The following is a 22,244-nucleotide window of genomic DNA, read 5'->3' as shown; positions in this document are numbered from 1 at the left end:
AAGAGAAAATAGAAAGAGAGACTTGAAGATAATTGAGACAGGAATCTTGTGTTGTTTGAATTATTATATTTGTGTTCTAAGTATTATGTTTGTATTTTAATTGTTATGTATCGTGGAACACAAGTACTCTGCTATATTATGAACACAAGTACTCTGCTATATTATGAACTCAAACAAGTACTTTGTTTTGATTTTCTTGCCCCTGAGACAAATTGGTAAGTAACTTAAGAAGTGTAGCATTATCTAAAGACGTACCTTGATTGTTTTGGTTAGATTGGGATTGGGATTGATCATGGCCGTAGGTTTTGGTGTAAAACCCCGGGGGTTACTGCCTAAAGCCTCCTTGTTGGTGAGGTTGTTGAGGCTCTCTCCACTTGAAGTTTGGATGGTCTCTCCAACCCGGATTGTATGTATTGGAGTATGGATCATTTCTTGGCTGATTTTGGCTTGGAAATCCAATGGCGTTTGCACTCTCCCATCCCCCATTCTCAATCAATTGAGGGCACTTTTCCAAAGGGTGTCCTTGGATAGAACACACGCCACATATCATTGGACCTTGGATCTTCATTCCTTCGGCCATCTGAGACATAATAGAAGTAAGATTAGCTAATTGAATTTGAATGTCGGATTGAGAACTTACCTCATGCACTTGTTGCCATGGGGGGTCCCTTTGCCCAATTCCTTCGTATTGTTGTGCGTTGAGAGCCCGGTTGGCAATGAGGTTCTTGGCTGCCATGGGAGTTTTATCCACCAACGCACCTCCCGCCGAAGCATCAAGCATTTGTCTTTCAATGGGAAGAAGACCTTCATAGAAGTATTGAAGTAGAAGCTCCTCCTTCATTTGATGTTGAGGACATGATGCAACAAGGGCTTTAAAACGCTCATAGTATGTTGGAAAAGACTCCCCTTGACTTTGTTGGATTCCGCTAATCTTCTTTCTCAAGAGAATGACTCTTGAAGTAGGAAAGAACTTTTCAAGAAACGCCCTCTTCATGCTCTCCTAAGAAGTGACCGTTCCGGGTGCTAACTCGTATAACCAATCCTTGGCCTTCTCCAATAGTGAGAACGGGAAAGCCTTCATCTTCAAAATACTACCATCAACGTTGATTGGAGTCATGCTCGAACACACCACCTCGAACTCTTTCAAATGCTTGTTGGGATCCTCCATGGACAGTCCATGGAACTTTAGAATGTGGTGCAACAAACTTGACTTCAATTCAAATTCGTCGGTTTTGTCTTGAGCCGCCCTTGGGTATTGGATGCATAAGGGTGCGGCATTGTCCATTCCCGAAGCGGAAAGCTCCTTGATTGTACGGTTGTCCGCTGCTATGGTTTGGACCTCTTCTTCCTCCCTTGCCGTGGGCTCCTCTTCCTCCTCAAGATTAGAAGTCGAACTAGAACTTGATGGGTGAAGTTCTAGGTTCTTTTTCTTCTTTCTCAAAGTGCGCTCAAAATCGTCGTCAAAATCCAAGATGTTTGCACTTATAGGTTGAGAACTACGAGTCATAAACTAGTACCTACAAACAAGAAAAGAAATAAGGTCAGTAGCTAAATCAAAAAGATATGAAAAAAAGAAACAAAAAGAAACAACGGGGGATTAGCAAAGTTGCTAATCCCCAGCAACGGCGCCAAAAATTTGATGTGATAAAAGATACCACTCAAATTAAACCCTCTTTTTGACAATTGTAGTATAGATATAAGTAGGGATCGTTCTAAGCCGGGGATTAGGAGGGATTGCTAATCTAATGAAAATTGACTCAAAGATGTGAAAATATGCTTTCAAACACTTAAATAAACTCAAACAACTCTTAAGTAACTTGTATGACTCAAAACAAGCTTTAAAGACTCAAAACAACCAAAAAGACTCAATTTAGACTCTAGGACTCAATTTGGACGAAAATACAATTATTTTTGACTCAAAAGACTCAAAAAGACTCTTTTGGACAGATTTGGAATAAGTAAGAAAAGGGGTTTTGATTTTGGACGAATTTAAAAGAAAACAAGTAACTTAAAACTTTAAAACTGTTGAAAAGTCTCATGGGCAATGAATGCCCACAGTTCCATTTGTAGAAAATGAAAGTGGAAAATGCATTATGTTGTCAGAAGACGCGTTACAAGTTTCAAAATGCAGTTAATGCATCTGTATGAAGTTGCTCTATAAATAGAGCACTCCATCTGTTTTCATGTAACAGAAAAGATAAGAAGAAAGAAAACTAGAGAAAAATATCAGTAACATCATCTATTCATCTGCCTTTTTATTTGTTATCTGCCTGTGCTATAGTTTTAGTGTGGCATTTTACATCTACCTTGCACCTACCATTAAAAGGTTATTCTCTCAAACTTTAACCCTTTCATAACACGTTATCAGCACGAGTCTCTATATATAATTATTCTCTCATCTCTCTTCGCCGAACGAACGAAAGAAAGAAAAAAAAAAATGTTTCCTTTAAGGTTTTTACTGTTCATCTTCTTCCTCTGCCTCAACTGCGCTGTGTACCCTCGCGACGAATTGTTTGCTCCATGCCTGCTCTTAGTTCTTCAACTATCGGTTACATACATCTTTGATTACTTGTTTGGTGTAGAGATTGATTACTAACCCAGTATTTATTTATGTTAATTCTACTGCAATCCAAGATGGTGCGGTACAATCGCCTATCTTGAACTGCAAATTTATTCTTACTGCGATCCAAGACGGTGCGGTATCATCGCCTATCTTGGACTGCAGATTTAATTTTACTGCAATTTTTAGGTGGAGCGGTATAATCGCACACCCTACCCTGCATATTTGAATTTACCTGCTGTTTAATTTCATTGCAATTTTATGTGGTGCGTTATAATCGCCCACGCTGCTCTGCATATTTAATTTTCCTGTTACTTGAGTGGTGCGGAATAATCGCCCATTCTATATTACATTATTTCAATGAGAATGGTGCGGTACGATCGCCCTTCTCATTCATCCTGAAAATCTCGAGCCAGAAGTTTCGAGTGCTTATCATTTTGGCCTGAAGATCAAAATGAAAAATTTGTAAGAACCAGAAGTTCTAACATCACATTCCTCCAGGAATACATATTATTGCAAGTTCTTACACATCTCATTTTCTTTCAGAAAAGAAAATGGCGAACTTGGCGAAGCTTGAATTTGCTGCCCTGGATATTACCGGGAAGAATTACCTGACCTGGGTATTGGATACCAAGATCCATTTGGAAGCAGGGAATCTTGGAGATACCATCAGGGAAGAGAGCAACTCATCCTCTCAAGATCGGGCAAAGGCCATGATTTTCATTCGCCGCCATCTTGATGAGGCGCTAAAGAGCGAGTACTTAACGGTTGAAGATCCGTTAGCTCTCTGGAATGCCTTGAGAAACAGATACAATCACCAGACAACGGTGATTCTTCCAAGGGCCCGCTATGAGTGGACTCATCTGAGGATTCAAGACTTCAAGTCAGTGGCAGAATACAATTCTGCATTGTTCAGAATTACCTCTCAGATGAAGCTCTGTGGGGATATTATTACTGAAGAGCATATGCTGGAAAAGACTCTCAGCACATTTCATGCCTCCAACGTGCTCCTACAACAGCAGTATAGAGCGCGAGGCTACACTGAGTACAACCAGCTGATATCTGTGCTCTTAGTAGCTGAACAGAATGATGAGCTCCTGATGAAAAACCATCATTCCCGACCTACTGGATCTGCACCATTCCCAGAAGTGAATGCTGCTTCCCTCGAAGTGAACGCCACATCCTCTGGTGGTGATAATCATAAACGAGGACGTGGCCACAAGCGAGGTCGATGGAATAGGAAAGGCAAGAACCATGGAGTTCAGTTTCACAACCAGGTTCCGAGGCATAATTCAGGCCCGAGCTTCAAAAATGTGAATCGCCACAAAGGCAAAGCTCATATGAATAATGCTCCTAGAAACCCTGAAGGAGCCTGCCATAGGTGTGGTGGCAATGGGCATTGGGCGCGTACTTGTCGTACCCCAAAACATCTAGTGGATCTGTATCAAGCCTCCCTCAAGGAGAAGGGTGTCGAGACCAATTTTCTCGACCAGGCTAGACCAATGGATATACCTGATCCAGTGTTCGACTTATCAGGGCAGTTGAACACAACTCATCTAGATGTTTCAGACTATATTGTGGAAAGGGGAAATGAAGTATATCGGTCTGATTGAATCATTAATGTACTTTTATTATGCTGAACTTGTAGTATTTTCAGATTCAATAAAAGTGGCATGTAAATTTTTCTTGTTATAACTTGCTTTTAATTCTGATTCTCTTACTCAGAGAGCATGGATAAAAATTGTGGTTATTCTCAAAACATGAGAAATGACGGAGATATTTGTCTTGCAGACAGTGCAACCACACATACAATACTTCGTGATCGAAAGTATTTCTCAAGCTTAATACCTACAAGAGTAGGGGTAACAACAATATCAGGACCTTCAGATGTAATTCAAGGTTCAGGACAAGCCCAGATTATGTTACCAAATGGAACAATATTGTCCATACAGAATGCATTGTATGCTACTCGATCTACTCGAAATTTGTTGAGTTTCAAAGACATACGTCTAAATGGATACCACATTGAAACAAAAAATGCAGAAAATGTGGAGTATCTATGCATTACCTCCAATGATACCCAGAAGCGTATATTGGAGAAGTTGTGTGGTATGTCGAGTGGATTATATTATACATACATAAGGACAATTGAATCACATACTGTCATGAACCAGAAGTTCATTGATTCAAAGGTTTACATGCTTTGGCATGACCGTCTGGGTCATCCAGGATCTACCATGATGCGTAGAATCATTACCAACTTTAATGGACATCCATTAGTGAGCAGACACATTGCTGCCTTAAATGATAACCCTTGCAAAGCTTGTTCTCAAGGGAAGTTGGTAATTAGACCATCTCAACTAAAGGTTGATGCTGAATCCCCATCATTTCTGCAAAGAATTCAAGGGGATATTTGTGGGCCTATTCAACCATTATGTGGACCATTAAAATATTTTATGGTTTTGGTTGATGCATCTACCCGATGGTCACATGTTTGTCTCTTGTCTACTCGGAATGTAGCATTTGCGAGACTTCTTGCTCAAATAATTAAGTTACGAGCACAGTTCCCAGATTATCCCATTAAGTCAATCCGACTTGATAATGCTGGTGAATTTACGTCTCAAACCTTTGATGATTATTGCATGACATTAGGCATTGATGTTGAACACCCTGTTCCTCATGTCCATACTCAAAATGGTTTAGCAGAAGCATTGATTAAGCGGCTTCAGTTAATAGCTCGCACTCTGCTTATGAAAACCAAATTGCCAGTCTCTGCATGGGGACATGCCATCTTACATGCTGCATCATTGGTTCGATTGAGACCTATAGCCAACCATCAATACTCTTCAGTACAACTCGTGTTTGGACATCAGCCAAACATTTCCCATTTACGAGTTTTTGGTTGTGCTGTTTATGTGCCTATTGCACCGCCACAACGCACTAAAATGGGACCTCAGCGTAGACTGGGAATTTACTTGGGTTTTGATTCACCATCTATCATTAGATATTTGGAACCCTTAACAGGTGATATGTTTACAGCTCGTTTTGCTGATTGTCACTTTGATGAGACAATTTTCCCGTCGTTAGGGGGAGAAAAGACCGTTCCAGAAGAACGGAAAGAGCTGACATGGGTTGTTCCCACCTTGTCTCATTTTGATCCTCACAGCATTCAATGTGAAAATGAAGTGAGAATGATCGTTCATCTTCAAAGCATTGCCAATCAAATGCCAGATGCATTTAATGATCCTATGAAAGTGACAAAATCACATATACCAGCTGCAAATGCACCTGCAAAAATTGATGTCCCTGTTGGACAAAATAAAGTGGCAGCAAATGATTCATCTGGTGCACGCCTGAAGCGTGGTAGACCCCAAGGTTCAAAAGATTCAGCTCCTCGAAAGAGAAAGTCGAGGGCACAACTGAATCCAAATGAAATCATTCAGGAAGAGAAAATGAATGATACATCCACAATTCATCATTCTGGACTTCCAGAAAAAGAAAATGTCCTTGATGAGACATCTGTCCCTGAAGAGACAGAAGTACATGAAAGTAAAGAAATCTCCATAAATTATGCATGTACAAATGAATTGTGGGATCGAAATGAAATAATCATCGATGATATGTTTGCATTTGCAGTAGCCACTGAAATCATCTTAAGTGATGATATTGAGCCCCGCTCTGTTGATGAATGCAAACAGAGACAGGATTGGCCTAAGTGGAAATATGCAATCCAGGCAGAATTAAATTCCTTGGAAAAGCGGAATGTTTTTGGACCAGTAGTCCAAACCTCGCCTAGTGTAAACCCCGTGGGTTACAAATGGGTATTCACAAGGAAACGCAATGAGAAAAACGAGATCGCAAGATACAAAGCACGACTCGTTGCGCAAGGTTTTTCTCAAAGACCTGGAATTGATTATGAGGAGACATACTCTCCTGTAATGGACGCAATTACGTTCCGTTACTTAATAAGTTTAGTGGTTTCAGAAAGACTTGACATGCGACTTATGGATGTCATCACTGCGTATCTATATGGAGAATTAGATACTGACATCTATATGAAAGTCCCAGAAGGACTTAAGTTGCCTGAAACAAGTAATAAACCACGAGGTATGCTCTCGATCAAATTAAAGCGATCATTGTATGGTCTGAAGCAATCTGGACGAATGTGGTATAATCGTCTCAGTGAGTATTTGATCAAAGAAGGGTATATCAACAATGTTATTTGCCCTTGTGTGTTCATTAAGAAATCCAATTCTGGATTCGCTATAGTGGCAGTATATGTTGATGATATGAATCTAGTTGGGACTCCTGAAGAGCTCAATAAAACTGCTGAATATCTGAAAAGCGAATTTGAAATGAAAGACCTTGGAAAAACAAAATATTGTCTCGGCCTACAGATCGAGCATTGTGCTAGTGGAATTTTGGTCCACCAATCAGCTTACATTGAAAAAATTCTGAAGCGATTTGGTATGGACAAGGCTTATCCACTAAGCACGCCAATGGTCGTTCGTTCTTTGGACATTAAGAAAGATCCATTTCGTCCAAAAGAAGAGGATGAACTGGTCCTTGGTCCAGAAGTACCATATCTGAGTGCAGTAGGTGCTTTGTTGTATTTAGCACAATGTACTAGACCAGATATAGCTTTTTCAGTTAATTTGTTAGCAAGGTATAGCTCTGCTCCAACAATTCGCCATTGGAAGGGTATCAAAGATGTATTGCGATACCTTCGTGGGACAACAGACATGGGTCTCTTCTACTCAAAGAACTCCACAGATGACCAGGTCCTTGTTGGATATGCAGATGCTGGCTCACAAACTGGATATGTGTTTAAGAATGGAGATACAGCAATCTCATGGCGCTCAACCAAGCAAACATTAGTTGCTACATCTTCAAATCATTCAGAAATACTTGCTTTACATGAAACAAGTCGTGAATGTTCTTGGTTAAGATCAATGATCCATCATATTCGGAATTCATGTGGTCTAACTTCGAAGACAGACAATCCAACTGTCATCCATGAAGATAATGCAGCCTGTGTTGCCCAAATGAAGGAAGGATTCATCAAGGGCGATAAGACTAAACATATATCTCCAAAGTTTTTCAGTGCACATGAGCTTCAGAAGGCTAAAGTTATTGAAGTCAGACAAATCCGTTCAAATGAAAATCTGGCAGACTTGTTCACCAAATCTCTACCAAAGTGCACATTTCAGAAGTTAGTGCAAGGCATCGGATTACGTCGACTTACCAAACAGCTAAATTTGGAGAATGTGGAATCAGGGGGAGATACATATCAGGGGGAGCATCCCTAATACATGCTTGTTGTACTCTTTTTCCTTCGATTAGGATTTTTCCCACTGGGTTTTTCCGATCAAGGTTTTAACGAGGCAACATAAGCATACTTGACACTATATCAACGATCCAGGAAAAGTTGTACTCTTTTTCCTTCGCTATGGTTTTTTCCCACTGGGTTTTTCCAAGCAAGGTTTTAACGAGGCAACTCATGTTGATATGTGGGCATCCAAGGGGGAGTGTTGAAAAGTCTCATGGGCAATGAATGCCCACAGTTCCATTTGTAGAAAATGAAAGTGGAAAATGCATTATGTTGTCAGAAGACGCGTTACAAGTTTCAAAATGCAGTTAATGCATCTGTATGAAGTTGCTCTATAAATAGAGCACTCCATCTGTTTTCATGTAACAGAAAAGATAAGAAGAAAGAAAACTAGAGAAAAATATCAGTAACATCATCTATTCATCTGCCTTTTTATTTGTTATCTGCCTGTGCTATAGTTTTAGTGTGGCATTTTACATCTACCTTGCACCTACCATTAAAAGGTTATTCTCTCAAACTTTAACCCTTTCATAACAAAAACAGATTTTGGACGAATTTAAGAAAAACCAATGGATGATGGGATGGCCAAGGGATACTTCTCCACACATGATACATTCAAACATAAATTGATTTCCAGTTGCTTTTCCGATAAACCATGAACCTTAACACCCCAGATTAACCGTGACATCACTAATTAACCCTCAGATTTCCCTTAAGTTAGTGGATTGGATGACATCATACAACAACCCAAAGCATTCTTCAAAAGTTCCCTACATGACATCATAATAGAGATACGGTCAAAGATCATTACGTTCAATAGAAATCATAAGTATTGACAAAGCACTTGTAACTATGACATCATGATACTCATGCTAGGAATTTACTTAACATGATTGTGAAAACAACCTTAACTACTTGTGACTATAAGTTTGTGACGATTATGTGAAACACCCTTATATTCTAGCACCAAATTCAAGCATGCAAATTAAGTAGGCCTCCCTAATCAACATACAAGAGTAAGTTATCCATCAAACGGTTAAGTAAATTGCATTCACAATTTATGAAATCACAACTGGAATCTATCAACTCATATTATAAATGCAATCATGGTTTCAAAGCAAAGAATCCCTAGGCTAAAACGAGTTTAGCCTCTCATGTTCATAACAAAACTAAGGAAAATAGAATTAAACATTGAAAATAAAAGATAGATTACACCTAAAAACGTTCCAACACTCCAACTCGAATGCACAAACGCCCAAGGCTTCGTCTTCCTTGTCCTCTTCCTTGCTAAGTCACAGCACAAGGTCTAGGGTGGTTTTATGGATGATTTTCTGGGTTTTGGATGGATTTAGGCAGGTGTGTTGGATGGTGTGGTGTGAATTTGTGGTAGAGGGTGGTGTATGGAGATTGGGATGAAGGTTTGGAAGTACGGGAATGATGGAGAGTTGGTTGCAAGGTTGCGGCAAAGGATGGATTTCTGAATGAATGAATGAATGTTCTGTGGAAGGGTGGTGATTAAATGGTGCGGCAAGGGCTGTTTATATAGGCTAATTTGGCACACTTAGTGAAGGAGAAGGATTGCAGAATCCCATTGAAAAAGGGTTAATTCAAGGCAGAAATCAAATAGGAAATGGAATAGGTAGTGCGGCTAGGATTTTGGGATTTCTAGAAGGTTAGGTGCGGCACACATGTAGGGAGAGGATAAGGTGTTCTAGAAGGAGTGTTTAGGGCAGATTCCCAAACCTAAAGGGAGAAGAACATGTGATATAAGTGAAGGAGAAGGATTGCAATTCCTAAACCTACAAGGAATGGTGTTCATGCGGCATACACTTGGATAAGGCTTCTAGAAACTGAAATAGGTGTTCAAATATGTAATTAACCCCCTCTAATTAGCTAGGTTTAAGTCCTAACCTAATTTGGATAGGATAGGATAGGATAATGTTAGAGTTAGGAAAGGATAAGGTTGGTTAGGATAGGATAAGATAAGGTTGGATAAGGTTCCTTGTTTCTTGCTATTTCCTTATCTTCTTTGCTTTAGGACTTCATCCACCAGATTTGTAGCCTTTCCTAGTCCTTCTTGACTTCAATTTCGTCCATCCTCTTTACTCCATGGTTAAGCTATCCAATCCATGCCCAAAAATGCTCCAAATAGCCTCAAAATGCACTTTCTTGCTCCTTTTGCCATTAGGACCTAAAAACATACGAAAATAACTTAAAAGACTAAAATAAATAGTAATTAAATCCCTAAATGCAAGGAAACAACATAACTAAGTAGCATAAATATGCTCCTATCATAACCCTTATGTCTCGCCTGGCTGCGCTCGTCCTCCGAAAACGTCTCACCTATATGTGAAACAACTATTTTAACATTAATTTTAAGCACATAACCAAGATCGTGTAATAACTTCTCATACGTTGCTCAATTGGAGTGTTTGAATATACCATCGTGGCCTACTTAACACCACGAGCATCCCCATATTTTTAGAATAATTTTCCAATAACCCATGCGCAGGCACGTGCCTAGCACACAGATGAAATATTTAACGCCGTTAGGAAATATTCCGTTAAATAGTAGCATATACAGTTAACTTTTACCTGACGTCGTTAGTATATTCTGTCAAAATTGATGGAATATTCTCCTTCCTTCTCCGATGGTTCGCCGGAATTCGGCGCCGACCACAGCTGCATCACCAAAAACTGAAAATTGTAAAACTTCACTATCTTCTTCGTTTTCCAACCAAATATCATGAAATTTATATCAAATTGAAGCTTTGAATGAGTAGAACACGATCTTACCTTTCAAAGGTTCTAAAATCAACAGAATATGATCGGAAAATCTTTCGACCGTACGTCTAAACCTGCAACTTGGTAAATCCGAGTATCTCGACGTCAAAACTACTTTAAAATTATTCCAACGTACTAGAGAAGTTAGAAAAATACCTTCTTAGGTCTCAAAACTAACTAAAACCTTTGCAATCACGTTGAAGAAATTCACACTCCTTGCCAAAGCTCGGGTATATTGAGTTCGCAAATCCTCTCCTCCAACCAACGATATAGCTCAACTTGTGAAGTCAAGGGAAGCACGATAATGTTATCCTTACACTCCATCTGTGAGTGTGTGACAATGTTTTAAGGTTAGGGTTTGGTCGTACAGACGTGAAGAGAGTTCGAGAAAGGAAGAGAGAAAAGGGGAGAAGGCAAGTGTGTGAGAGTATGTGTGTCTCACAGAATCGGGCAATTTTAAATTGTCTCAAATCCTATTGGGCTGCAAGTTTAGGCTAACCATTTGGTCCTAAAACAACCCTACAATTTTAATTGGACCCAAGAAAGTAGGAGGTGAAGTAATTGGTCCATTTCCTTAGCCCACTTGTACATTCACATCACATCACTTCAAGGGCAAAATTGTCATTTCAACGCTTTCGAGGAGAAGATATATATTAATTTAGGATGGGTTGTCACATAGATTATGTCCCTTGTTTGCCTTTGTGAATAGTGCACTCTTCACTCTCAACACACAAAAAACTTACTAAATAAGCTCAAAGTCATTTTCGCATAGTCAAGAGTAATGGCCTAGATGAGGAAAGTTGAAAATGACATCAAGTTTCCTCCATTGGCAACCATTAAACTAATAGCTTATTGTTTAACAGAGTTGAACTTTTGAGACAACTTACACTTTTAGAAAATTTTGGGCAGGGAATTCCTGCTGCCAAGGATCTGAACAATGGGGTAAATTTAATAGAAGTGAACTCTGTACTTCACGATGCATCGTAGTCTTGTTGCTTCATCACATGTTGAAAATATCTTTGAGAAAAGAAAAATTAGATAGGTTATCAAGAAATCTGATTCAAAAGGAAACGTAATGTATGATTTAAAATAGTAAGCTATTATCAGCCAACATATCTTATATGTCAATCCATACTTCGCTTTTCGGAAACAATCCCTTTTTCACAATCACCAACATCATTTTGCCTTTCAATAGGAATTGAGTGTGACCTAGGTCGAATCTCCTAAATCAAAATTCTAAAGTAAAAAGATTCATCACTTATAGCATAAATCAAACTATGACTTTATCCTGAGAAACCGAGGACACCTCCTTGTGCCTGGTTTCATGTGAACACCTCACTTATATCGCATCCAATTAAACTACCGCAACAACATGTTGACACAATGAACATGGAAATTCATATACTATTTGACAATACCAAATTGAGCAGTCTCTAAGAGCAACTCCAGCGTTGGAGCCCTCCCCCCAGGCTATGCACTATTCAATCCACCTAATGAACAATAACTACCCTTATTGAATAGTAATAGCCCTGGCAATAGCATTTGCATCTCCACCGTTACACTTTAATAGCCCTGACAATAGGTAATAAAATATTAGTATTTTTTTTATTTATAAAATAATACAAACTAATTTTAATTGTAATATCGGATAATATTTTTAATCGTTCTCGTTGCGCCACGTGTCATTATCCGAAGTATTATTAAATAATACAAAATAATTTTATTTGTAATTTCGGATAAGATTTTTAATCGTTGTCGTTGTGCCACTTGTCATAAAATCCGAAAAGACAATTATTGGGGATGGATTTCTGATAAAATTTTTAATCGTACTCGTTATGCCACGTGTCATTATCCGAAAATACAATTATTGGTGATGGATTTTTGATAAGATTATTAACCAATCACGTTGCGCCACGTGTCATAATCTGTTCACAATCTTTGAGGATAGATTTCCATCAGATTTTTAATGAATGACAGCATGCCACGTGTCATAATCTGTTCACAATCTTTGAGGATAGATTTCCATCAGATTTGTAATGAATGACGGCATGCCACGTGGTATTATGTACAACCTAATCCTTTCTGAATCCTCCATATAATCCACCATCCATCCTCACAAATCTCACACCAATTTTCTCAAGATTTCTATCATTATTCATAGTTTTTGCTTCCTTCTTCACAAAAATCTGTATCATTATTCATAATTTCTGTTTATTTCTTACAATGTCTTCTTCTTCCTTAAGGATGATGTGGGAACTCGATCAGGAAGAGGAAGAATTGTTTAACCAATGAGAAGCAATGTTCAATCACCAGGGGGCAAAAAATGAGAGGGAAGAGGATGAGGAGCGTAGAAGGAGAGATGACGAAGTAAGAATGGGCAGAGCCTCACATTCCCGTTGAGTCGTCCAAGTTATGGCTCAGATCTGCAGGCCCAGCCGTTCCGGAAACCTTGATAGAAGCAGGCAACGACGAGGTATGGAACTCTTGGATGATTATTTTGTTCCTAATAGTGCATTCCCTGATACGTACTTTAGACGTCGTTTTAGAATGGAACGACATTTGTTCAACAAAATCATGATTGCTGTTTGCAACCATGATTCTTACTTTGTGCAAAAGAAAGATGCTTTTGGTGCTATGGGTTCACTGCCTAAGCAAAAAATTACTGCTGCCTTGCGGATGCTTGCATATGGAGCATCTACAGACCAAGTGGATGAGATAATGAGGATGGGGAAATCAACCATTCTTGAGTCCCTGATGAGGTTTTGCAGAGTAATCGAATCTATCTACACCGCTGAGTACCTCCGCAAACCTACAAACATGGACTTAGAACGGCTATTGAAGAAGGCCGAGATGTGTGATTTTCCTGGGATGATTGGAAGCATTGATTGTATGCACTAGACGTGGAAAAACTGTCCAAATGCTTGGCAAGGCGCTTATGGGGACAGAAAAGGAGCAAAAAGTATCATTCTGAAGGTGGTGGCATCTTTTGATACATGGATTTGGCACGCTTTTTTCGGGGTCCCGAGAGCTCAAAATGACATCAACGTCCTTGCCCAATCCCCAGTGTTCAACGATGTCCTGCAAGGAAAGGCACCAAAAGTCACGTATGAGGTCAACGGACGTATGTACGACGGGCCATACTACCTAGCTGACGGCATTTACCCGCGATGGTCAACATTTGTCAAAACAGTGCCACGTCCGCGAAGTGCAAAGGAAAAACACTTTGCAAGCCGTCAAGAGGGGTACAGGAAGGATGTGGAGCGTTGCTTCGGTATCTTCCAAGCTCGCTAGGCGATCATCAGGGGTGCTGCCAGATTGTTTAATGTAGAGTCGCTTCGATCCATCATGATGACGTGCATCATTCTTCACAACATGATTGTGGAAGATGAGTACGATTATGAAGCCGTTGATGAATATGAGCCAGACACGATGAACAATTCAAGAACACGTATATATTGTGCTCATGACGCCACCGATGAGCCCGTGCAACATGAGCCATTACAAAGGAATGGACGTTACAATGAAAGGCTCATTCAACGATATACTGCATTTCAAATGCCAGACATGCACAATGCCCAACAAATTGACTTGATAAAGCACCAGTGGGCATTGAAACAAGCTGAAGATAATTAAGTTCATTTAGTGTGTTTTTTTAAATTTGGTATGTTTATGTTATTTTATTTGGTGTGTTTTATTATTTGGTATGTTTTATGTAATTTTTTTAGTGAGTTTTTAATTATTCCGTATGCTTATGTAATTTTATTTGGTATGTTTTTGTCATTTCAATAAATATTCTCTTAGTATAAATAACTTACCAAATTAATTTGAATAAATATTCAATAAATTGGAAACAACATAAATAATACAAATAATAAATAATAAATTACAACCCAAAGTGATTGAAAAATTATGAGCTCCGATTACAAAAAGTACTCTATTCATCATCACTTAACCAATTTGTGGTGCTAGGATGATCTTCTCTTGTGGTGCTAGGATCACCTTGGTTTGCTATCGCTTCTCTTGCATGCCTCCTTCGCACCACGTCAGCTTTCTCTGACTTCCAAAAAAATTTAGAATTTGGAAACTTCCCTTCTAAAAGTGTGTTCATAATCTCACGATCTCGTTGAGCCCGTCTTTCTTCTCTAACATGTTCCCTTTCTTGCCTAAGTAGCTCTCTTTCTCTCTCATTAGCTTGAAATTCTCTCTCAATAGCTACAGCTTTTGCGTCCTCTCTAGCCTTATCAGCCTCATATTTCGCCAGTTCCCTCGCCAAAGTCAATTCACCTTGGCGAGTAAGCTCTTCCATGAACTTTGCATAATCATTCTTGGAAGCACTCCCTTTTCTCTTTGAAGCCTTCTTACCTTGAGGCTTAATTGGATAACGGGTTGAACCCGACGCTTGTTCAGGGAGGGGCGTTTTGGGCACTTCTTCTGCATCTTCTTCATGAACATGCGAGACATAATCGGATGTAGAGTGTAGAGGGATGCTATTCATGTGCACTTCTGGACCGACTGGCACAATTCTAAATTTAGGACAATCTTTGACAATATTCCCACCGGTTGAATGATTTATTTTTGCTTTTGGTTTTGGCAGCGTACGAAGCTTGTGCTTGAAGTTCCTACACAATGCGGGAGAAGAAATAATTATAATGAAAATAAGTAACAAATAAATAATACAAACAACATAATTATAATGTAAGTAGGTAACAAATAAATAATGCAAACAATAAATAATAAATCATGTAGGTAACAAATAAATAATACAAACAAATAATTATAATGTAAATTTGGATACCAAATAAATAATATATTGTTACCTGATCCGAATAATTTTCCCCACTTTGAATATTACTACTAGCTTGTGCCAAGGCGTCTCTCCACGTACTAAACGATTGGCTAAGTAAATTCCAACGACTGGACATCGATTCTTTGGTTCTTTTCCCACCAATTTTCTCAAGATAATTGGTATGAATAAGACTCCACATTTCTCGCAACTGCATCTCATTACCCGTAAGCGAACTATGAGTAACTGCAACCCAGCTAGTACACAACGCAACATCTTCAATAAGCGACCAATTCGTACATGCACCAGTGGTCATTTTGTTGAAAAAAAATGGATTCAAACTTTGAGACAAAGAAAGGAATGTGATTAAAAATAGTTTAGAAAATATGAAATTGTTGTGTAAGCTAGATGATAAAGAGAAGGTATTTATAGAAAAGTAAAAACAATTTTTTTTTAAAAAATTTCAGATTTTTTTTTGAATTTTTTTTGAATTTTACAATTTTTTTTAAATTTTTATTCAATTAATTAATCTCTGCCATTGGATATAAAAAAATTTGAATTCCAACACTCCAGATTGTACCACGTGTCACAACGGTAACTTTTCTTAATTTTAAAACTATTTTTTCTTTTATTTTTTTATTTATAAAGCATATTAATATCTACCGTTGATCTCAGATCGAACGGTAGATATTAAATAAGATTTTTTTATTTTTTTTGACCGTTGAGATCAAACGGACTGTGGGAAGCCACATGGCTTCCCAACAGTAACTGAAAAAGTTTTTTTTTTTTTTTTTTCTGATTTTGTGTTGATGACGCGGCCCCACGCGCGAGTGGGGTGCACGCGCCTAACACAAAAAAATTAAATAATGCCTGACGCCAGGCTGACGTCAGCATTGATGTCACATGGCCTCAGGCTCTCGGGCTGACAATTCTCCACGGGCCCGGAGCTCGAGCCTCCACCTTCACTCGGGCTTGCCCACGCTGGGCTTGCTCTAAAAAAAAACAAAAGGACCCTAGAAAGCAGAAACCCTATCTCATGTTTAGGACCCTCGAAAGCAGAAACCCTATCTCATGTTTAGGGCTTGCTCTAAATAAAAAATACTAATATTTTATTGCCCATTGACATGGTTATTCATTTTAGGGGTGGAGATACAAAAGACAATTACTATTCATTAATGGCAGTTACTATTCACTGGAGGGGATTCAATAGGCAGTTGCCCAGGGGGGGCCTTCCCAACACTGGAAGTGCTCTTAAAGATCCCTTTTGTTTTGCTTCCAAAAAATGAGCATTAGTTGTTAGACTCACTACACATCGAATTTCAACGATTCAAACTATCTAGTTTGTAAGTCTAGATTTATAGATTATCTTTGTAAAAATTTAATTCAATCCGAAATCATTTACCTATTTAATTATCACGATGAAATTTCACTGTTTCTTATAGAACAAAGTGTTCGTTAATTTCCTTGAACTTAATTAGATTCCTCAAATATTTTAGATTTTGCTAATATTTTGCAAAGATGATTTATAATGTGTAACTTGAAAAATAAATTGTTCGGATCTTTAAAGTTGAATATTGTTTGGGCCCCACAATATATATACATATATATATATATATTATAATAATAATAACTTTAGGTACCGTAAGACTATCGCACAAAACTATCCATTAAACAACTTGGCTTCACCTTCTCCGTTTAATACACAGATTAAAGTTCAGTTGGCACTGCTAGTTGAATTTATACATATTATTACTAGTCTTTGTCACAGTTGAATTAATTTACTAGGAGGCGGTTGACCTCGCATAAAGACCAGTCTGCAATCATAAATCTTTCACCTTTCAGATCGTCAACTGAATAAAATTGAACTGAATGCCAAAAGGATGAATAAAAACAAAGTCGTGACGTGGTATCACTCCGACGGTTGGATACTTCGGATGGCGGTGATTGAAAGTCTGGTATAGTCAGGTCAATGTAGCCAAAGTCTTGGATCTGGTTGGTAGAACCACACCGGTTGGTAGAACCACACCAGTTTCTTGATTTGACAATAATACGAAGACCACTTGCTAGTCAATTTCATCGTGGTCGGCTGGAGAACTTCACACTACTTCTGGATAAACTTGCAGGTTCTTCAATCACAGTTTTCATTTTTTTGCTAAATTATGTAATAATATATTTCTGTTTACACATTTTTTTATAGCGTAGTGAGAGATCATTGCTTGCAAATTAATATTGATCAGTTTTAAATCATTCATGCAATGATAAACATGGACAGTATATAAATCTGAACTACTGATACATAGTTCAATGGAAACTAGTATTTTTCCGAGATCTTTAAGGGAGGGAGTTCGACTTGGGTGAAAGATGGCGAGTACATTGTCTACGGCAAGTGGCCTACCCCATGTTCGCGTTTGCGTGGTTTTTCAATGTTAACTAGTTACTAAATTTATAAATAAACAAAAAAATCACAATTAGATTGCGTTTTTATAAACCAAATGTTGTAAGGCATGGTCTGAATTTGTAAGAATCCATGTAAGGATTTTGTTGCGTGGTCAATTAAATTTTGTGTCACTTGTAAAAAGCTATTAATTTTTCTTGAGACATGGGGTTGCTTTTCACTTACAGGTACCCAAGAGAAAAATGGTCAGAAAAGGGAAAAAACCAAGGGAGGAGACTGCGGAGTACAGTAGTCGAAAGTCTAACCCTCCACCACATCCTCCCACTTTCAACACCTCTAAGTCTCTCAATCTCAGGTACCGTAAAACCATTTTTCAGGTGTATATATCGTATGTGTCAATACTTTATACAATCCTGGGATTGTTCAAGCAATTTTCGAAGGGTAATGCTACTCTAAATAATAGAGTGTCAGGAAGTGTGTTAGTAGATTTGAGCAGGTACCAAAAATGTATTTAGTGCAACACTCGTGATTTAAAATTTAATAAGGTAATTACCAAGTTTTAATCAATAATTAGTAGAATGCATGTCATCTACTTACCATAAACTTCTTTTTATCCTGCCAGGCCCAAATTTTTCAGCTGGGGTGCAAGCATGAAATATCGACGGAAGAACCTAAGGTTTGCAAGATATTTTTTTTTTTTTTTATACCGTGACAAATTATTTTAGTGTAAAATGGTTTTCATCTCTTCATCAAATGATTTCATGCCTACCAATTATAGTACAAAAAAATATGAATAAAAAAACCAATAGAAAAATATCAAGCATATAAAAAGAATGTAATTATAAATGATTTCTTACAGCGAATGCTGTTGTAGTAGAGTTACCACGGAAATTATTTCCAGAAGTACTAAATGTTGTTACCTTACTGATTGTCATTTTCAGAAGGATAAAGACAACATCACAAATCGGGGAGAAAAATGATTGCGAACAAGATTTCCATGACCACGTACTAGTCTTGGACCAGCCAGACAAGTGGTGTATCTACAGGGTTCCCAGCAAACTTCGCAAAGTAAACGAAGCAGCATACACTCCTCAGTTACTATCAATCGGCCTTTTCCACTACGGCAAGCCGGAACTCAAGGACATGGAGACCCACAAAAATATGTACTACAAGAATTTTTCCGCGCGTTGTTCGAAGAAGGACTTTGCACTAAAAAAATTCATCAGGGCTCGTCAAGAACACATTCTTCGTTGTTATGCAGGGGCCATTGAGCTTGAAGAAGATCCTGTTGACATAATTGTGGTTGATGCCTGCTTCATCATTGAGCTCTTTTTGATGAACTCCTCTGAAACAAACAATCATGAAAACGATTACATTTTAAGATCACCGTGGCTGAGGAAAGCTGTAGAGCAGGAACTAATATTGCTTGAAAACCAGCTTCCGTATTCTCTTCTTCAAGAGCTATATGACTTTGCGGTGCCAGCCTCCAGTTCCCCTCATTCCAAAGAACGCTCAGGTGATCATTATATTGATGTTTCAGAAGCTGAACCTCTCCTTGATAGTACAGATGTTCCAGAAGCTGAACCTGTCCCTGATGATCCCTTTCTCAAGCTTACCTGCGAGTTCTTTAAAGATTACAGCAAGGGAAAATCCGTCAAGAATGGGGTAAAACCAAAACACTTCACTGATTTGGTAAGACATTTTCTCTGTCCCGAAGAAGAAATGACCTTTGTACATAATGCTTGTCCTATAAAAAATATATATGCTGTAAGGAAGCTGAAGGCAGCAGGGGTGAAGTTTACGCCACTTCATGAAGACAGATACTTTATCATAAAAGGAGACAAGCCTACTAAATGCAAGTTTAACTTGGCGTGTTTTCGAAATATGAACTTAAAGCTTGCACAATTTTGTGTCAAGGATGAGACAGAGTTCGTTATTCGAAACATCATGGCCTTGGAGCAGTTTTTGTACCCGGACAAGCCTTATATCTGCAATTACTTTTTGCTTATGGATCAACTTGTGGACACTGTAGAAGATGTTGATTTGCTGGTTGAGAACAAAGTTATTGTTAACATGCTGGGCAGCAACGAAGCAGTGGCAAAGCTAGTTAATAGACTTTGCGAGCAGATTATGGAGGATAAATCATGCTATGCTGACGTCTGTAAACAGCTTAACAAGCACTATGAGAATTTCTGGAACCATCATGTGGCGACCCTGAAACGAGTTTACTTCAAGGATCTTTGGACAGGCAGTTCGACTATACTGGGACTTTTCGTCCTGGTTTTCTCCATCATTGGAAGCATAAAGTCGCTCAAATCATAAGCTTTAAGCTCTGTAGTTCTTATTAGACAGAATAAAAAAGTTTTAAATAGTGCATGGAGGCGCTTACCATACCTTTTTTGGATTTTCTTTCAAGAAGTTGGGTTCGACGTCTCCCCTTTTTCCTTGTATTTTCCATTTTTTCCTTCAAGATGGGTCAGGGTTATACCTCCCTCTTTTCTTGAATTTTTTGTTTTAATTGTTCTCTGAGGAATAAGGTTCATGTCCCATGACTGTGTGTAACTTCTCTTTTCCTAATTCATTTAATATCCCTCGTTTTATCGAGGTTTCTTCAAGTTATGAACAGTATAGAAGATGTCATTAGGCTAATCAAATTACTAAATACTATCCCTAATTTACAAAGGAGAGATAGATGTTATATTTGTGAAGCAATGTAAATATGACTAACAAATCTCACTAGTTATATTTGTGAAGCAATGTAAATATGACTAACAAATCTCACTACTCGGATCTAGCTTAAGGGTAATTACTGTTGATGTGTAAAATGCGCTGTGATTGTTTTTAATTCAAGTCGTAGGATTTAATGCGAGCCATTGGATCATATCCAATGTGGTCTCTTGGATTAGATTTTATTGAGTCATAGCTCATGACAAATGTAATCATCTCATAGGATGACTCTAAGATAAATCGTACACTCAAAATTAATATACTAACATGGCCCCAGAGCCAGGTTCCTTCATAATCTGGGCGTGAATCTGTGAGTGTTGGTAGCGAAGAAACTCGAAGGAGAATCGAGTTTCGTTGCAATGAAAGAAAATTTTGACAGCTTTCTGAGTTATTCGATAACAAATCTAATATGGCTGGATCGAGTGGTGCTGATCTTCGAGCACCAGTTTTCAATGGAGAAAACTTTGATTTTTGGCAGATAAGAATGAAGACTATATTTAGATCCCATGAGCTCTCGCTTATGGTTGAGAAGGGTTTCGGTTCTCTAGTGAAGAAGGATGAGGAGCTCATTGCAAACGAGCACGAGCTTCTAAGAGAAAATATTGTCAAGGATGCAAAGGCTCTTGGCATCATTTAAGGGGCTGTATCTGATCAGATTGTCCAAAGAATTACTACACTAGAGATGGTGAAAGAAGCTTGGGATACGTTGAAGTAAGAGTTTGTGGGAGACAAACATGTAAGATTTGTGAAACTTCAAGGTTTAAGGCGTGACTTTGAATATACTCGAATGGCTAAGCATGAATCATTTTTTGTGTATCTTGTTCGAATGCTTGAGTTAGTTATTCAAATGAAAAGCTATGGTGAAGATCTTGGTAATCAAAGAATTGTGCAGAAATTATTGATTAGCTTGCCTAAGTCCTATGATAGTATAATGAGAATACTAAGGATTTAGGGACTATCGATGTTCAAGGTGTTGTGGCTACTCTAGAAGGGTATAAGTAAAGAATTGAGAGAATTTTGAGAACAACAGCGACAAGGCATTTGCTAGCCTGAGTATAACTCCTAAGAACAATAATTACAATGCCAATCAAAACATTTTTTCCGCTGAATAATTGGAAGATAAGGGGCAAGAAATGGGACAATAACCCTATGTATTAGCAAGGATAAACTATTTGTACTTTTGATGAAGCAAAGAACCCTTGCAAACACTATGACAAATTGCATTTTGGGGAATGTTGGATCAAGGGAAAGCTCAAATGTCACAATTGTGAAAAACTTGGTCACATTGCTAGGGATTGTCGTTCCAAGAAGGCTACTCAACATGTGAATTATGCAAACCAGATTGAGGATACTCCTACTATGTTCTATGCATGTACTGTAGCTACTATGAAAGAAGTGTGAAGATGCATAGAACATAGTAGCAATCATATGATTGGGGGAGAAGACCTTTTGGTGAATATTAATAGGAGTATCATTGCAAAGGTTGAAATAGGCACAAGACAATTAGTTGATATGGTTGGGAAAGGTCATTTGGTAGTTGCAACCAAGCAAGGCAAAAGTGTGACATCCCACATCGCCTAGGCAAGTGATCCTTATATGTATATTCCCATCCTTACCTAGCACGAGGCCTTTTGGGAGCTCACTGGCTTCGGGTTCCGTAGGAACT

The 22,244-nt window shown here is 38.4% G+C and overlaps 3 protein-coding genes across 6 annotated transcripts in view; 2 read left to right on the top strand and 1 right to left on the bottom strand.

Annotated features, from left to right (window-relative positions):
• Positions 1-22,244, bottom strand: part of LOC148698509 (flowering locus K homology domain-like) — a 58,955-nt gene that overhangs the window by 27,531 nt on the left and 9,180 nt on the right. The gene's annotated exons all lie outside the window — the stretch shown is intronic.
• LOC137728409 (uncharacterized) lies at positions 2,260-4,212 on the top strand. 2 transcript variants are annotated; one of them, XM_088683888.1, is made up of 2 exons: positions 2,260-2,326; positions 3,107-4,212. In XM_088683888.1, exon 2 carries the CDS (start codon positions 3,115-3,117, stop codon positions 4,171-4,173), a length of 1,059 nt encoding a protein of 352 aa, XP_088540014.1. In that variant the 5' UTR covers positions 2,260-2,326; positions 3,107-3,114; the 3' UTR covers positions 4,174-4,212. The 2 variants fall into 2 exon arrangements, with proteins under 2 accessions (XP_088540014.1, XP_088540013.1); XM_088683887.1 differs by lacking the exon at positions 2,260-2,326 and adding an exon at positions 2,635-3,025.
• On the top strand, positions 17,461-20,466 carry LOC148698510 (UPF0481 protein At3g47200-like). 2 transcript variants are annotated; one of them, XM_088683884.1, is made up of 4 exons: positions 17,461-17,579; positions 18,079-18,206; positions 18,474-18,527; positions 18,793-20,466. In XM_088683884.1, exons 2-4 carry the CDS (start codon positions 18,094-18,096, stop codon positions 20,171-20,173), a joined length of 1,548 nt encoding a protein of 515 aa, XP_088540010.1. In that variant the 5' UTR covers positions 17,461-17,579; positions 18,079-18,093; the 3' UTR covers positions 20,174-20,466. The 2 variants fall into 2 exon arrangements, with proteins under 2 accessions (XP_088540010.1, XP_088540012.1); XM_088683886.1 differs by lacking the exon at positions 18,474-18,527 and having other exon boundaries at positions 17,485-17,579.

This window comes from Pyrus communis, chromosome 2, assembly GCF_041283825.1.
Source record: "Pyrus communis isolate YQ-2024b chromosome 2, ASM4128382v1, whole genome shotgun sequence".
NCBI classification, from domain to species: Eukaryota; Viridiplantae; Streptophyta; class Magnoliopsida; order Rosales; family Rosaceae; genus Pyrus; species Pyrus communis.
Note: the sequence above shows the minus strand (reverse complement) of the source record. Positions and strands in the feature narration are given on the sequence as shown.

What these genes read in the sequence shown, in the direction of transcription:
- LOC137728409 (XM_088683888.1), top strand. Translation starts at nt 3,115, where the DNA reads ATGGCGAACTTGGCGAAGCTTGAATTTGCTGCCCTGGATATTACCGGG.
- LOC148698510 (XM_088683884.1), top strand. Translation starts at nt 18,094, where the DNA reads ATGGTCAGAAAAGGGAAAAAACCAAGGGAGGAGACTGCGGAGTACAGT. An exon ending in TCTAAGTCTCTCAATCTCAG is followed by an intron (nt 18,207 to 18,473) that starts GTACCGTAAAAC and finishes TTATCCTGCCAG; the next exon opens with GCCCAAATTTTTCAGCTGGG. An exon ending in TATCGACGGAAGAACCTAAG is followed by an intron (nt 18,528 to 18,792) that starts GTTTGCAAGATA and finishes TGTCATTTTCAG; the next exon opens with AAGGATAAAGACAACATCAC.